This window comes from Oculina patagonica, chromosome 13 (genome assembly GCF_052425735.1).
Source record: "Oculina patagonica isolate OP01 chromosome 13, crgOcupat, whole genome shotgun sequence".
NCBI lineage: Eukaryota > Metazoa > Cnidaria > Anthozoa > Scleractinia > Oculinidae > Oculina > Oculina patagonica.
Window position 1 is genome coordinate 37662960 of NC_135770.1, and position 17230 is coordinate 37680189.

Below are 17230 nucleotides of genomic sequence, written 5' to 3' on the forward strand. Positions count from 1 at the left end.
ACCGCAAGCAAACCGGAGTGAAAGCGTAACCGCAAGCAAACCGGAGTAAAAGCTAACCGCAAGCAAACCAGGGTGAAGCTAACCGAAACTAGTGACATTCCGCCATTCCGCCGAATACGGTTACCTACCATTTTTGACCACGTTGTTCACCTAAATAACCGCTTAAAATACTACGATGAATCAACCGTTCGCTGGGTCTGTTCAAGATATTTTGAAATAGGGGCCCTGAAGGGGTAATTTGGGCAAATTTTCAATGCAAAATGGGATTTTAATTGGGTCACTAGGACTGAGAATCACAAACAAATAAACAATAGAAGGATTTGAAAAATCAGGAAAAGAACAGGCCGGGAAATGGGATTTGGACAAAATTTGGGCTGGGAAATTAATGGGATTTTATACCCCCCTCCCCTCTTCAGAACCTTGTTGAAAATCCCTTGGAAATAGCTAAAAGACAGTTTCCCCCACCCTTTTCTGTGCTCTTACACGTGAAATTCCTACCCTTTTATACACCAGTCTGAGGGCCTCTTCAAGCGGGGCGGATTTCAGTTTGTCCTTTGTTCATATGGGAAATTTCAGCCCAGTCACCAAGATGAAAAGTTGTGGCAAGATTAAGCAAAAAAAGTACCGCTAGTATTTCTCGTTGTTAGAAGTCTTAAAACTCATGAACGAATGATAGAAGTCATCCTGGTCTAGAAAATCGTCGGAACATGCCATAACAATCTAATACTGGCTGTCCCTTCACGTAAAAGCTTGTGTATTAAAAAAATTGTCCTCAAAGTAACCGGGATAAAGTGTTCAAATGGGAAAATCTCCAGCCCGGTTACCGGGATCTCGGTAGCCGGGCTAACCCGCCTCTTATAAACACACCGAAATTTTCACAAAGGAAATGGTGGTAAGGCAAAATCTCTGAAACCGGGCTGATATGAAGAGGCCCTGAAAAAGGCACCCCGTTCGTGGATGGAGTCTAGCTCCCCGTACAGTCGACTATAGGAAGTACCCCTCCCCCTGAAGGATTACACCTGATTACTCAGCTTGGCGTCAAGAAAAATTTTTTACAATTTTTCTCTTTGATTTTGTTTTCAACTCGAATAAAAATAATGCTTGAGGTGGGTGGGGCAAGAAAAAATTTAGAGTTTCTTCAACCTCGTCTTTGTCTCCTCTTTAAAGATAACGATTGGGCGCCGCATCAGGGCTTGACGGGTAAGGGGAGTGTCTAGGGAAAACACCCCGGAAGTACAAAATCACTCGGTGGGGGAATCAAAATTACGATTTATTGTGAGGGGTCCGAGAGAATGTTAGCCGGCATGTTTTTGTTCCGTTGCCTCAGAAACGAAATGGTAGTGTTTTTTGCTCGCCGGTGAACTATTTACACAGTTGGGGTTTCTATCCAATTAGAAGAACGCTCGTAACCTCAACGTCAACACGTTTTAGCAAATGCAAAGGCAAACAACCTGGTAAAAACATGTTCTTGAAATATGGAAAAGATAATCGTCAGGAAGATAAAAATATATTGAGATTTGTTGCAAATATTAATATCTGACGACTGCAATGCTTTAAAATTCGATTGAAGCGATGTATTGGTGAAAAATTAAAGACATCTCTTTCCATGTTTAATTCCAGATTGTTATGTAAGCATTCTAGCTATATTTTAATAAAGCAAGAAGATTAACCCATTAAAGAGCGCTTGGAAGAGCAAACATACACAGGATGTTGTGTTTGTTTGCACGGAAGAATTGCCGCTCAAGGGCAAATTAAATTAAAGGGCAGAGGAAGTTGCTTACTGCTTGGTTACAGGGCCCCAGGATCTTCTCCAAAAATTCACAAACCTACCTCTCCTCAAAGTTTCCCGCCATTGTTATAGTTCTGCGATCCGGAAACGAAACACTTTTTCTTTTTGAAAAAGATCCTTGTTGAATGTACCGTAATCGTAGAGGTGTATCTTGAGGAAAGAGATAGAATTTTTGTTGCTGCTGTTTTTATTTTTGGGAGAGGATTTAAGTTGGAGCCGGGGGTTGGTACAGGCTGGTACCTCTTGTTGTGTACGAAGACGGCATCAAAAAAACCCATGGCCAGTAAATCGCTAAAAAGTCGCCGTTTTGAGCCACAAGGACGACAAAGCACAAAGATTGAGGTAACTTGACGTTTGTTTTGATCTAAAATGTGAATTTTACAGAATATTACTCGTAACAGTTCATGCCAATTGGAACGTTTCGGTATTTAAACATTTCCTATATAATCGGAAAATTTTAAAAGGTCTCACACTTAGTGTGTGTGTGTGGGCGCCCTGTGAAAAAAGATTTCGTTTCGAACTCTGACGTCAAAGGTGAAGCATGCACAGCAAAGCACGTTTCAGCGTCACTGTCAGCTGACTTTCAAAATAGTTTCAACACTTACACGTACTAAAGAGGACTAAGAGAAGATCGACATATCGTCCTCTCTTGCACGTACACAAGCATCCTGTATATTGAACAGGATATTGAGTGGAACAGTTCATATTCAACTGATTAGGCTCCGTTAAATCAAGCATTTCGGACATCTCTATCCTTGTTAATTTGAGCTGAGTACAGACGTGTGGGCCGAAATCATGAATATTTCCTCAAACGGGTCCGAATCAAGCCCGGAGTCGAGCACGGATGATTGTCTGTTGCCCGTGGCTCACATAATTGCGTTAATTCCAATCAATATTCTGTCAAGCATCATTGGAACTATTGGTAACGCTTTGGTGATCGCAACAGTTTACACGAACACAAGTCTACGGATTATCTCTAACTTTTGGCTGGCGAGCATGGCCGTTGCCGATTTGATGGTCACTGCTCTGGGGCAGCCTCTACTCGTGGCCTTCTGGGGAATACAAGTGACTGGTGAATGCAACGAGCCAGTATCAGAGACATTTCGCCTTGTTGGCAACATGTCGTGTTCCGCTTCAGTTCTTCACTTGTGTTTTATCAGCATCGATCGCTGCATTCTGATTGTCCGACCCCTAGATTGCAAATCAATTCGTACAATAAAAAGATTCAAAATCGTCTTGTTCTTCGCCTGGGCTGTACCGGTAATTTATGGCGTTTTGCGTATGACCGTCAGCAAGAAGGCGACATCTTATTTCACAGTCATTGCCGCTGCTCTCTGCTACTTGATCATCATTTCCTGCTACACCTTAATCATAATTAAAGTCTGGAACCGTAGAACGGAAACTCTGAAAGGGTCAGTACGTAGTCACGCAAGACAAGGTGCGTCACACTTGGTTGAACGTCGCGTGACAGTCACCGTGGCCATTGTCGTAGTTGTTTTCACAGTCTGTTGGATTCCACTGATGTACCTTCGCAGTGCGTATGCTGAGAGTAATGTTGGCGTGGCGTACAACTGGGCAAGGACACTGGCTTTGAGCAATTCAGCAATGAATCCATGGATCTATTGCTTTCGCATGGAAGAGTTTCGTGCTGCCTACAAAAAACTGCTGAAGTGCGGCTTGGGACCTATCGTGCGCAACTCAAGCGATCAGTATGAACTTAACAAGGCAACGTCAAGTGAAGGAGGCACAGCATAGATTCCTCCCTTTGATAGTCTATGATTTGAGTCATAGCACCATGCAGCAGCTTGATGGAGAGAGTTGCGTGACACTTTGATGCCTCAGGTAGCGCAGTTGCGTGACCTGAGTCACGCAACTGCGCTACCTGCGACGGCCCATGGTGCTCGAGCAGGAGAGAGTTGCGTGACTATCCTAATGATCGAATACAATTATAGGTTATGGTTATACAATTATAGGTTATGGTTATTATAGAGGCTAAGCTCTTAGCTTCGTATTGAGTCAACTGAGCCGTCCCTACCCCGATACGAGAGAATTAAGGACAGCAGGAGTCACCTAGTTAGTAATGAGAATAACGCAAATCATCAGCTGATTGTCTTGACGTATCACCAAACTTACACAACGGTTTATTTTTTGTTAGCTTTTAAGTTTGCACTTGTTTAATCACCCCATGATTTTTGGTTTGCTCACTATCTTAATAGAATATACAAGGTAAATAAACAGACCACAGGGATGACAAATAGTCCCTGTGTTTTTGATCGATTTGAACAAATAGAGCGTTTTCACTTGAGTGTCGAAAGTGATTCGAGTTCGCTTTGATTTTGCATTACTACCTTAGCATGCCTTAGTAATCGGTTTAAATAAACTCGCGCCACTTTCTCAACCAATCAGAAGTAAGACCAAAATCAATCCTGACTCCCTCACACACGTTTTCCCGCGCTTCGCGCCGGCTACATGTATTTATCTCGAGTTTTGATTGGTTCACTTGATTGTCTGTGTCCTCAGTGATTGGCCAGAGTGATAACTTGGGTTTTTCGTTTTACAACACTCATCGAAAATCGCTCTAAAGCGCTCAGTGGTCACGCAACAGGGGCACCCATCGAGAATATAGTTCAAAACCACTTAACACTGTTGAACGTATTTTAGTATTTAAACGGTAGATATAGGCATATTTTTATCCCCTAAAATTTTTTTATCTGTTCGGATTTCCTAGCGAAAGTCTAGTGATCCGAAAGTTATAGGGACAAAACACCTTTTTGAAAATTCCAGCCAGAGAAAGGCCCCGAAAATTCTAGGTGACCTTTTTAGAGTAAAAAATCCGTTAAAAATGAACAATTATACCATTTTTTTAGATATTCGAAAATCCTAGGAAAGGCAGGCAAGCAAAAAAATTTACAATGAATGTTCCGAAAATTCTAGATCTCAAATCGTCTTCCGAACAGATTTTTAACGAAATATTCCGTTGGGTGCCCCTGACGCAACCTCACCTAAAGCTCATGCTTGTCAGTAAATGAATGATAATATACATATCGTGTTTTGGCCAACGTTTTAAAAGAACACAGTTTTGCTTGTACAAAAAAAAACAACATATTGGTACTGAAGGACAGGAAAAACAGAACATCTTGGGAATTTTAGAAGCCATTGTATTTTTCGTTGAAAATATTTTAAAAATTTTGCATTTCGAAAAGTAATTGCAATTGCTATTGCTACAGACAGGTGTACAATATTATGTGACTAATATGTAGAGAGATAAACAATACAGAGGAAATAAAAGAGCATATCAAGATCGTTAGTAAATATTTTCAAAACATATTTAAAACTAGTATCTGAGTAAACATGTAGCAAAAGGTGCTTTCCTTTTCGCGCGTAGCCTTTCTTCGGTATCGACGCCAAATGACGCGCGCGGAAAATAACGTTTAAGTACACTTTGCGTCTGATGAAGGGGTCATTCCCGAACTTTTAACGTACCACAAAAAATATGAAGGATCTAAGCAAAAAAGAGCTGTTGTTTTGCTTTACAAGAAACGGGTTTATGGGTACGTTATTTCCAAAGAAAAGGAGTACAAAAATTGATGTGAGCTGATCGTTATAAGAAAAATGCAAAGAAAAGCAACTTAGCACAAGTAGAATAAACTATAGCTATTAACTAAAATTTTTGCCATTTTTGAGATGCCACTTTAAAATCAGCTCCATTCAATTCATGGTCCGGAAAAACACTTGACTCGCCCATTTCAATTTATGTGGATTACATACAATGGCTGGACTCTTTAAAAACAGGAACTGCAATTAACAAAACCTTTTATAACACCGCATAACTAAAATACAGTACAATATCTTAATTGAACTGACGTAATCGTGAAAGAACCAAAATTATTTTGTGTTTTGCGCTACTCCACAAACAACCGAGTCCGGCAGTGAAGTTCTATTTTTATATATAACGCCAACTCGTCTTTTTCGTAAACAAAACTTGTCTAGATTTTAGTTTGATAAATTGGGGAAATACACAACAAGTGCAGAAAGAGGAACTTTTAATTTGTTGTTACTCACTGAGTAAAAATCGGCCAAGATAGATAGATAGAAACTGTATTAAGAATGTCATCAACCACCTAGCTGGGGAAATAACTAGATATTGCTTGAGATCTTGTTTAAACAATTTGCTATTTCCCAGAAAGGTAGAAAAGCACGGTCTATTATTTTTAAGTCCATTTAACTTAAGCTGAAGGCAATATTGAGTGATATTTAGTATGGCGGAATATCAACAGACGTGATATATTGTTTATGATCTGGATATTTTTTTTATATACGATATTATTTTAACTTTGCTTCAGCAAGGGCGAGTAATAAAAGAAAAGTATTGTAATATCATTACTTACTAAAACTTGTGTCCAGTTTTTTAAATCTGGCATACAATTTTTTTTAATGGACGGAATGTATAAGCGATCATCTGATACCTATAGAAGCAAATTGAATAACCCTAGAACCCAACAAAAGACTGGGAGCAGTGAAATATAGCATTCATGTTTCTCGGCCAATCAGATTGCAGTAATAAAAAAAGGGGAGCAATTTGTTAACTTCCCTTATTTTAAATTAATCCATTACCTCGGTAACTATAAGGACTACACTTATCTTAAAAGCATTCAACCCGAAATCAGCAAACCGGAACAGTCAATAGGATAAATTCTCACAAAATTAACCCGCATTTAAACACACTGCCGGAGAGCTGAGAGCGTTCATTCATCATCAGTCGGTGAGCTGTCGTTGTCCACGAAGCAGAGGACTTAGAAACAGTTTGTTCGGTACTAATTTCATAAATAGTCGCAATAATGTCGCTCTTGTATTTTTTTGAGACAAGTCTTGAGTACCATGGTTTGACTTCGAAGCAACTTTATCAGTTGTGGCTGAAACATGCTGGGGCAGCGTTTAAATTGTACGAGCAAGGTATAATGAAATACGCGTTCAAGGTAGGTCCATCAAACAAACTTACCTCATTGTGTATGAGTATTGTGCTGGCCATTTGGAAAATACTCAGATATTTTATTGCACCGAGAGATCGATCTGATATCTAAACTCCTTATACAATCTCGTCTACTGAGGGTTTGTATTACTGTACCTTTGCAAAACATGATGTTACAATCACACGTAGTATTGTTTGAGAGGATTGGTACTGATATTTATTTTTTGCATTCGATGCATTTTTATCTCAAATTTTTTTTAGCTCAGTCTAACCAGTATTGCTCGGGAGATAGGTCGGTTATATTTTATGAATTTTTTAGTCAAGTATACTATCCAACGGACTGAAATCGAATGTTATTTAAATCATGATAAAGAGATTTTCTTGTCATATTTTATAAACCTCACAATGTTAAGTCAACTTATTATCACATGGCCAGAAATTCCGGTCAACGCCACGGCGCACGCGCGAGTTTAATTGGCAATATGGCCGCCAAACACTCAAAGGAAATGTATGAGAGAAATAAAACAAAATAAAACAGAGCAAGTTCTGGCCTACCGGGAACAAGTGCCGCCCTCTTCTCGAGTTCTTGAAAGGTCCTTCGGCTATTCTGATTAGTTTTTTTTCATCAACAAATGATACTGGCCCTGCTTTTTATCGATGTTTATTTTCGAAGCTTGGCTCATACAACGCTCTATATTTCAGAGGCTTGAAATCCAATATTTGCATCCCAAGCAGATTTTGATCCGCCGTAGCAGATAACATTCGCTGAATATCCCAAGTGCCGCCCTCGTTTGAGGATAAGCACCGTATGATGTACTATTTCGCCAATTTTCACCTTCGGTGCTGATTTCTTCGTCCTGCTTTTTGCTTTTAAAAATCTCGTAAATCGTCGAAAAGCAAACCAGGCGGCAGTCCATGTTGAAATCCAAAATCCGCTGTCTTTGAACTGCGATATTTCAGCCGTCTTTGCTCCAATTTTGCTGCAAAAGCCATCGTTTGAAAGATCTTTTGCTCCATTATTTTTATCGTGCAATACTTTTGACCAGTGGTTTCCCTACTACACAAAATATTCATCTATGTAGGCCTCATTCTTGTGTCTTCCTCGATATTTATGAGCCCAAAGTCACGCTTTTGAATCAGCGGCTATTACCAACTTTCGTGACCGCTAAATGTACGATGCATCAAAATTCGCCGAATCCGATGTCCGCGATTTCTGGCCATGATTCGAATCTGACGAGTATGCAGGAAACACCCGAAGAGTTAATGCCACAGAAGTGATTATCATGATTATGTACCCTTCGATTAACGCGCAGTATTTCAAGAAGGTCTTAATGGAACTGATTTCATCCGTTGAATGACAGTTAAAAATTTGTGTCAGTTTCCCATCCAAGGTAAATAACCACAGGAAGAAATTGACAATGATCAATATTTTTAAATGCATTCCAAAGTAAAAATCCTTTTATTAACAACCGGAATTCGCGCGGGGGCTCCTGGACGCGGTGCTGCAGACCCGAGGAAGACGTATTGTCTTTGCAGCTGACTGCTTTCCGACAGTAATCAACTGTTATCCGACTGTGCCCGACTGGTCCTCGAATACCCTTCAACTTGGCTCGACTGTACCCGAATCTTCCTAGAATGCACCCAAATGTTCATGAGTGTTGCCTGCCAACTTTGCATGCCCAGTTTAAATTAAGTCCTGAGCTTTGTCGCGAGCCGGATAGAAAAAAAAGTGTCGCTGCGTTGTTCGAATAAATTGACTCGAAATTAATGGAAAATTTTGGGTAACAATGCGCAGCCATTTCTCTCTGATAATCGTTGTATTGTACGTCGGCAAAAATCTTTATCAATATCGAAAATTGAGGTGTTGATATTATGTTTAGCATATCCTGAATTTTTTGTATGACTAAATAATATAATGTTTGCAGCAGTACTGTCTATACACTACGTTGCTACTCCTAAAATATAGTTCATTTTTCTGATCTTGGATGTGGAATTAAGAGCATGAAAATAAATCCTTTTAAACTTTTTTTTCTCGGTTACGGCGTGAAGTTAATTAAATTACACGCATTGGGAAAACATCTACGCTCACTCTAGACCACTCTATCGATTCACCGTAAGCTGGTGAATCAATTTCCGAATTTTCCGTTACTCTTTCATGTTCCTCTTAAAAGTGTTTATACTGTCTTATGTTGCTTCTTAGTACAAGAAAAAAACTCAACATTGATGACGATTGCCCGGGGGGGGGGGAAACTCCTTTATGAAACGGACGGGGATGCTCGTCGGAAATTTTGAAAAGAACCCCTAAAAGAGACCAACCTGGGTGTGGCTCAAGCTTCTCTTGATCCCTAAAAGATACCAAAAAAACTAAGAATAGAATTTATATTTGTATTTTTCTTCGTGTGTAACCCTAAACGAGACCATATCAGAAAAAAATCTTGACATGCCTTGGTAGAAAGAAAGATTCTTACAATCTATGATTGTCGTGCTATCCCTCCATTGTCGTTTCCTTAATAAACTATACCTGAGTACTTGCCCGGATTTTTTTTAAAAAAACATAATTCTTTAACTCCTATTTTCCCTACATTTTATTGTTATCGTTTTTCTTTTTTACAGATATCTGGAGAAAGAAACGTCCTTGGCGGTAATTAGAGAACATTATTTTAATAAACATAAGCTCATCAACATCAAGGAATAAATTGATGGGGTGGGTGGAATAAATTCTCCCTTTGATTTACCAACACACACAGGGCAAGTTGGAAGGACAAACTAAAAATTTATCAGAAGACACTTGGGGCTTTAGGTCAGGGGCCCCTTTAATTGTTGCATGTGTGTAGTGGATAAAGCAATGCCCAGTTCCCCTAATATAAAAGTGACAATAGAAAGCAAGGGACCGCGGACGAAAATGCTGCTAGTGTACGTAGGAGCTGGCGACAGCTCTAATCAGCCAAAAATAAAAATACAGAGACAAGAACTGCAAGGCTGACACTACGTAAGACGCGTCTGTAGGAAATAATTATGGTATGCAAGTCACCGCCAGACAAGAGTTGCATGATTCTCACCAAGATCGCCTCATGAAGAGAATTAGGCGTTCTTCTTTCTACTGACTAAACTATGAAGTCACTCATTCACTAGACTGTAAAACAGTTATTTTTCCACAGTATGCACCATTCTTAAAAAAATTTAGTGTTCAATGGATTATCCAAAAGAGGATGATTTTTAACCTTATTTTTGGTCCATAGCTAACTTTTTAAGCTAAATGTAATTACTGTATTTCTAAACTAGCTCAGCTGAGCTTGCGCCTGCTGTTTTTTCACAGTGATGTCAGTGGATTCTCCGGCAGTACTGGACACGTGCTTTGCCGAGCTTCCTCTTTACCAGACCCTCGGAGACCAACTGCACTCGACATTTAAAGCCCTGAGGCAATACGAAGGATTTGCCTCCGATGTAAGCGAGAGAGCTGGGAAAGAGGATAGGTATGCGGAAGAAAAATCAAACTTGAAGAAAGGCTTGTTTTATTTTCTGACGTTTACCGTGGAATACGATTCAGGTGAGCTATACGTGAGATGTTAAACATGTTTCAATTAAGCCGTGAATTGCATATGACAAAGCTTAATTTTATTTTCTTGCAATGACTTTATCTTTCAACTGACCTCAACTTATCTCATAATTTTCCAAAAGCTATGACGCAACAAGATCTTTTAACAGTCTGGGCCGAGGAGGCCAAGGAGGCACTAGGTGCGAAAAAATCTGGAATCATCCTGGACTTGTGGAAAGTGGTAGCAGAACGAAAGGTATTATATCTGGCCTTAAAAACGCGATAACCAACTTCTAATTCTAGTTGTTATTTTTCGCTATCTGCAGGAAACAGATTACAGTTACTGTTAATGAAGCCCTGTAATGAACCATGTCATGTCACTGATTGGCTTTAATTTACATTTGACCAATCAGGAGACACTTTTCGACTGTCCACAGTTTTTACGTCATAAACGCATTACAGGTATTAATTTTTTGACTCAAATCTCAAATGTGTCTGTTAAATTTTGTTGCTGGGAATTTTTTTTACTTCCTCCTAGTTATTTAATTTGCAATCGTATTTTGACGTGTCGATAGAGTTACTTGAGTAAGTTCGCTTTAAAATCACGCGCGAGTGAACGCGCGGAATTCATTTGTCCGTGCGTCAAGAAATGGTTCGTTCCGCCACGATCGTCCGCCATTTTGTTTTTCATGCCTGCGCGCGTCCTCCGTTTCCGTATCCAGTGGTCTCCCGCAAATCAAACGAGCAACTTGAAGCAAGTCTAACCATTCTGATGAGACTGAGAGAACTTTGATCAACTTTGTAATGTTGTTTACCTTGCATGGTCTTTATTTCAGGTTCTAGCAGTCGTGTGTGTAGAGGATCCAGCTGATGTTGACAGAATGTCATTAGACCTGCCAATCATGAAAAAAATGGGAGATAAGGTCCATGTGGAGTGCAAGTCAATACGACCGATAGTGGAATGGGCCGAGGACCTTAAAAAGCTTGCAGAGTAGACAGGAACGTGACGTGACTTCTAACCTGTAAACTGTCCTTATTTAAATTTACCTTTGGAAACACAGATGGAACAATAAAATGAAAGAAATATTGGGAGCTGTTGTAGTGTCGTGGCATCTCACTACATGTAATTACTAGTTCGAACGTACTGAATACTGTGCGGGCTTTTACTGGCGAAAAACTAATCACATTCAAGCTTTTCCAAAATACCAAAATTTTGCTTGTCAAGATGACGTCATGCCAAATCACTCTAGTATGCAACCTCTTGTGAGTGACCACCTATCACGATCGTAGGCGACTCACTTTTAAGGTTGGTGGTTGAATTTTTTTAATGTTTTTAGCCTTTGGTAACAAGCGACCGCTTCCTATAATCCGACCTGACTTCGGGCGACATCTCATGTAACAGTATAAAGTTTGTTCTTATTACTTTTAGGCCTTATGCATGATAACGTCATGCTCAAAATTAACCATCACATCTTGTATACGCGTATTATTTTTAACCCTCTGCCACCTTATGCAGTTTTCAAGCGTGGGTATTCTTTTGTGGAAAAGACCTCTTTAGCTCTGTTTGTTTATTGTCCTATTTTAGATCATTTGACGTTTAATACCCTTGAAAATCATTTCTTTTAAATACCAAAAACATTCTCTAGAGAACATCACATAATTTGAAATGAGCAATTTATATGCGAAGCTATTAAAATAGGTCTATTCGTTCATGATAAAATTTACGAAATTGTACTTCGAAAGCGAGGCTTGGTGGTGAAACTACAACAATTTACAATTAAAATTTCTCAGACCAGGGTAAACAAACACAATTCGTGACATGTTTCTGAACACACTTGAAAATCATTGACATGGAAGTCGTTTGCATAATTTGCATTTTTTGTCACATCGACATATGTAAACTCGCAGTAAGTTCAACAAACTGCCATTAGAACTTTTCGCACCAAAATCGAAACGACCCAGAAAAACACAAGAGTGTATTATATATAAACAAACTTTCGTTCCTTTTTACAGCTGTTAGATCTCGATATGAGTTTGCTGTATCTTATTAAGTTTACTATTGAGTACAAAGGAATCCCACAGAAACAGTTAATCAAGACCTGGGCAACAGAGGCAGAAGTAGCATTGAAAGCCAAGGAGAAGGGTAAAATACTGCAAATATGGAAGGTACGTGCATAAGTTTAAAAAAAATCATTCCTGTACGTTTTGGTCTTTTTATTTCAAGCGGCTTAACTAGGATCCATAATCAACAAATATATCAGTAAAATTCACTCTGAACAGGTCAACACCGAAGGAATTTAAGCAAATTATCATTTATAATTAGTCTTATGGTATAGCGACGAGCTACTTGCTTAAAACACTAAGAAATGATCGGCTTTTTTAAAATAAAAACCTTAAACTAGCTTTCGATTTCTTACTAATGGTAACTGATCAGGTCCCTTGATCTGGGTAATATGCGTGTCGCTTTGTTTACATACGTGACAAAATAACGATGTTAAAAAAGTTAGTCGAACTCGATGATAAGACATAGACATAAAAAGGATTAGTTATTTAATTTGTGATGTGATCGACTGGGTTGGATTACGGAACGCGTTCCATTGCGTATGGCAGTTGGGTGATCATGTGTGTTGATGCCTAGCCATGCGTCTGAAAACTGAGAATTTTACAGGGTCGCATTATCGCCTCTCCGGATGAATATCACTCTCAATTGCAGAAATGTAAATAATGTAACAAAAGTGAACCCTCTTTACGGACACCTCTAAATTATAAAACATACACACCTTAATGTTAAGCACAGTTCACTTGGTACTCGCGCAGAACCAAGGAGCACTTTCCATTTGTGTGGAAAACTGGTAAGAATTTTCCGACAAATGGAAAAGTACAATTTTATAGCAAGCACAATGGTACAGGATGTGTGTGTATCATATGAAAACTTGCCAGTAGAAAGACCGTTCCATTTCATTTCCCACTGAAACCGAGAAAAGACGAATACGTCGAAGGTATTTCATTTTTTTCCGAAAATTTTCATGTGGGTTGATTTTTCACCGGAACAACCTGGTTTGTCCGTGTCAATGGAATGCACTTCAGTATATAACAACAACAACAACAAGCCTTATTTGCATGACTACATAGGCATTAAGTAGTATTGCAAAAGCTACTTAAATTTAATTACTTCTTATTTCATTAACTGAGTTACCTGCAGTTTATCGCGAACACTGAATAAGCCATTCGGCATCTCCAATTATTTTGGACCCTTCTCACGGCGTTAATGATTTTCTGTCCAAACCAACTTACTGAACTGCGGTGGGTGGGTGGAGGGGGAGGTGCTAAGGTGTGCACTCCACAGGGTGGTCTGGATGAAAACCTAGCTTAAACCTATAAAAAAATATATCAAATGCCAAAATTGTGGGGTGAGGCTTGTGAGAAAACGAGGAGGGGAGGATACAGTATCACTGACAGATCCTTTCCTTTTTATTTCAATTTTTCGAGTAATTAATTTGATATACTGATCAGGCTCGTTGTTTTTGTACTTTCAGGTGGTTGGAGAACGTAAAGTATTTTGTGGTGAGTGTATGATAGAGCGGTTTTCACTTGAGTGTCGAAAGTAATTTGCATTTGCTTTGGCTTTTTTTTTTTTTCCTTTCTTTTCCCGCGCTTCGTGCCGGCTACGTGTACTTGCTTCGAGTTTTGATTGGTTCACTGGAAGCTACTGGATTGTCTGTGTTCTTTGTGATTGGCTAGAGTGATTTCTTTGGTTTAGGTTTTACGACACTCGATTGAAAACTGCTCTAAAGTCCGCTCGTGTAAATCCTAACACAGGAATACCAACCAGAACGTTTGATTTTGTTTCAGTAATGAGAGCCGACAGTCCTGACGACATAGACAGGCTATCATTTCACCTGCCAATGTTCAAAGAGATGGGAGACCAAATTCAAACGGAGGTGACACCTTTAAGACCTTATGCAGGATTAGCTACAGATCTGAATAAACGAGTGAATGCGGGAGATGAGACGGTATTTGAAGACACACCCACCGTCCCAAAAGCTGGACTATTCTATTGGATTACATTTGATATCGAATACCCAGGTAAGATAAGTGTTGGTGTGTCCGTAACGCGTTAGGGTGTTTCTGATGCTCTTCATATCAAGGCACCACATACGTCAAGACATTGTAGAACACTTTCAAATCAACGGAAGCCTGAAAATAATAACTTTCTAAGGCACAAAAAAGTAAAAATGGATCAAAAATAAAAAGGGATGATTACTTCTAAGGAAGATTGCAAACGTAAAAAAATGGCTAATATTTTCAAAAGCTGCCGTCCGGTAATGTAATCATTCTCAATCTTCACCATATTTTGTATTTTTTGGACTTATAATGCCTCTTTTTGAGGTTCTCTCTTGCACTCGATCCATACTGCCAAGACCAAGGGCCGATCTTCTCTTAACACGGCCCTCACACTTACCTGTGAATACGATATTTAAAGGTGATGTTATGCGAAACCATTTTTAACGACAAATTTTAGAATTTTTCAAAGTCCTTTCTCTCCCCCGCAAAGGCTTTTTATCGAGTGGGGAAAATACACTGCGGAGAGCTTGGGAGAGAGGTAAACCGCGCGCGCCTCGCTTCTACTTTTTTCTCTGGTGTACTAAAGGAAACCTTTGCTGGGATGAAGAGACTCAAAAACTAACAAAATGTTGCCGCAACAAACTACTGTGTTAAAAGTCGTTCAGTGCGAATCGTTCGATATCGATTTTTAACGCATTGCGTCAAAAATGTTTGTCAAAAATCGTCTCGAGTAACATCACCTTAACTCGCTACTATTCACTTGCACTTCAATAAAACATGGAGCAAGGAGGCAAGTTATATTCATTTCATCAGCTTTGTAAAGAAAATCGTATTATAGAGCGGATTTCAATCGATGTCATAAAACCAAAACCAAAATTACACTCTGGCCAATCACAAAGGACACAAACAATTCACTTAACCAAACAAAACTAGAGTAAATACTTGTAGCAGGCGCGAAGCGCGGGAAAACGTGTGCGAATGAACAGTGATTGGTTTTGGTTTTGCTTCTTATCAGTTGCATAAATGAATGGTGCGATATTCTTAAACCAAACGCTAAGTAGTAATGCAAAAAAAAAGCAAATACGAATTACTTCCAACACTCAAGTCTCTCTTTCGCTTTATATCTCCAAACCAATTCTAAATTAGGCAAGACGCAAGACGAGTTGTTGACCGTGTGGCTTCAGGAAGCTAAAGTTGCTTTGGGAGGCAAGAAAAGTGGAAAGGTGGTGGACTTGTGGAAAGTGGTGGGGGAACGAAAGGTAATGTGTCGGGAACCATGCATCAAGCTTACCTAGCCCCGCCCGATAATGAGGTCATAGTCAACTCTTACTGTGAATTAAGACCAACCTTCGGGCCATTTGTTTTCGGAGGATGACTTTTGACCGAAACAAAAAGAGCGAGTACCGGGGCAACTTTTCAAATTTATTCCACGTCTTCAAAACTATCATGTGCTATGCCAATCCTATCTTGTTCCGAGTTTTCCCGTATTTATTGTAAAACGACATGATTGGTAAGATAGTAGTTCTTGTACTTGTTTTCCTATCTGAAGGTCCTACAAAATTGTTAAATATGTTTTTTTGGTTTTCTCTCCTGTGCAGAGGTTCCCTATGGGGCGTTCGTTATCAAAATCCGCTGAACAGGATGAGTTACTCCTGCACTTACTCCGTACAGCGGACTATCCCCACCGAAAACTATGTAGAGGAGAGAGTGCTTGGTTAGCTTTATATTTGTTTGTGTTTTGTAGGTGTACATCCTGTTATGTGTGGAGAGCCCGTATGAAGTGGATCGCATCTCATTTGACCTGCCCATGATGAAGCAGATGGGAGACTGCATACACATGCAAGTCAAATCCGTCAGGCCGTATGAAGCTTTTTATGATGATCTTAAGAAGATGGCGTCCACTTAGAACTAAAGATGTATTTCTTCATGCGAAGATTCAAATGCCCATGCATTACAGACTGCATGTAAGGTTGTAATGTTGTCTGGATCGCGCCAGATAAGAAGAAAAATCATTCTTGCAGACATTGAATGAACCCGTTTCGTACAAATATAAACAGTTTTTTGTTCACTTGTACTTTTGAATTCGAAGTCTCTCCTCAAGCTCAAGCTCCGCGATAAGCCCGGCGGCGATCAGTGTTCTTAGACCAAGTGGAATTTAGAACAGCGTCAGCTTTGATTTGCATACGATTTTCCGTAAAGAAGGCATCATGTTTTATACAAATTGACTTCAAGTGTTTAAAGAGCTTGTAAAACTTTACAATACGTGAAATTGTCAGCTCTTTGCGTGTTATATTGAAGGAGATACTAGCTTTTAAAAATTTTAGGGTGGCAAAACGCTAATAAGCCCATTCATTCTTTGCAAACTTTTGTGTTTTCAAATTTATAGCGAAGGTTTATCGTGTCATGTTCTTTCAATATTCAGAATTTATATTTTTGGTGTTCGATTAGAAACTGAAGCGCTTGTGCTAATGAATATAGTAAAGAAGTATTTTCCCTGTAAGGCGAAAAAATCGGCGAGCGGAGCGATCCGCTGGAAATGATCAGAAATCATCCTACCCAGACCACGCTCGGCTCGTTCCGCTTCCCGATTTTTCCTATCTGTGCCATACTTCGGAGCCTGTTCGCGGGCTATGGCAAATGAAAAGTTGAGATACCAATGGTTTATTTTGTTGCGAACTAGTCGCATTTTAGCTCTTTTAGGAGCAACTTTGTTTGCAAATTTCGAGCAGCTTTTAAGCACTTTTAAACAGTTTTTAATGACTTCTTTTTCCTATAATTATACTGTACATTACAGAAACACGCAATCGTACCACTGTTTTGATTTGCTCCGGGTTTAATCTTTAATAATGGAAACCTGTAGAACGCCGTTACT

At 39.4% G+C, this 17230-nt stretch overlaps 3 protein-coding genes across 3 annotated transcripts; all 3 read left to right on the plus strand.

Moving 5' to 3' along the window:
* Positions 1-2317: 2317 nt before the first annotated feature.
* On the plus strand, positions 2318-3642 carry LOC144635329 (allatostatin-A receptor-like). Its single transcript, XM_078494442.1, has one exon. The coding sequence runs from the start codon at positions 2585-2587 to the stop codon at positions 3542-3544; it is 960 nt and encodes a 319-aa protein (XP_078350568.1). The 5' UTR covers positions 2318-2584; the 3' UTR covers positions 3545-3642.
* Positions 3643-6489: 2847 nt separating this feature from the next.
* On the plus strand, positions 6490-11348 carry LOC144636120 (uncharacterized). Its single transcript, XM_078495253.1, has 5 exons — positions 6490-6765; positions 9372-9399; positions 10075-10305; positions 10437-10549; positions 11130-11348. Exons 1-5 carry the CDS (start codon positions 6628-6630, stop codon positions 11286-11288), a joined length of 669 nt encoding a protein of 222 aa, XP_078351379.1. The 5' UTR covers positions 6490-6627; the 3' UTR covers positions 11289-11348.
* Positions 11349-12187: 839 nt separating this feature from the next.
* On the plus strand, positions 12188-16278 carry LOC144634338 (uncharacterized). Its single transcript, XM_078493258.1, has 5 exons — positions 12188-12459; positions 13830-13857; positions 14146-14379; positions 15505-15617; positions 16103-16278. Exons 1-5 carry the CDS (start codon positions 12322-12324, stop codon positions 16262-16264), a joined length of 675 nt encoding a protein of 224 aa, XP_078349384.1. The 5' UTR covers positions 12188-12321; the 3' UTR covers positions 16265-16278.
* Positions 16279-17230: the final 952 nt, after the last annotated feature.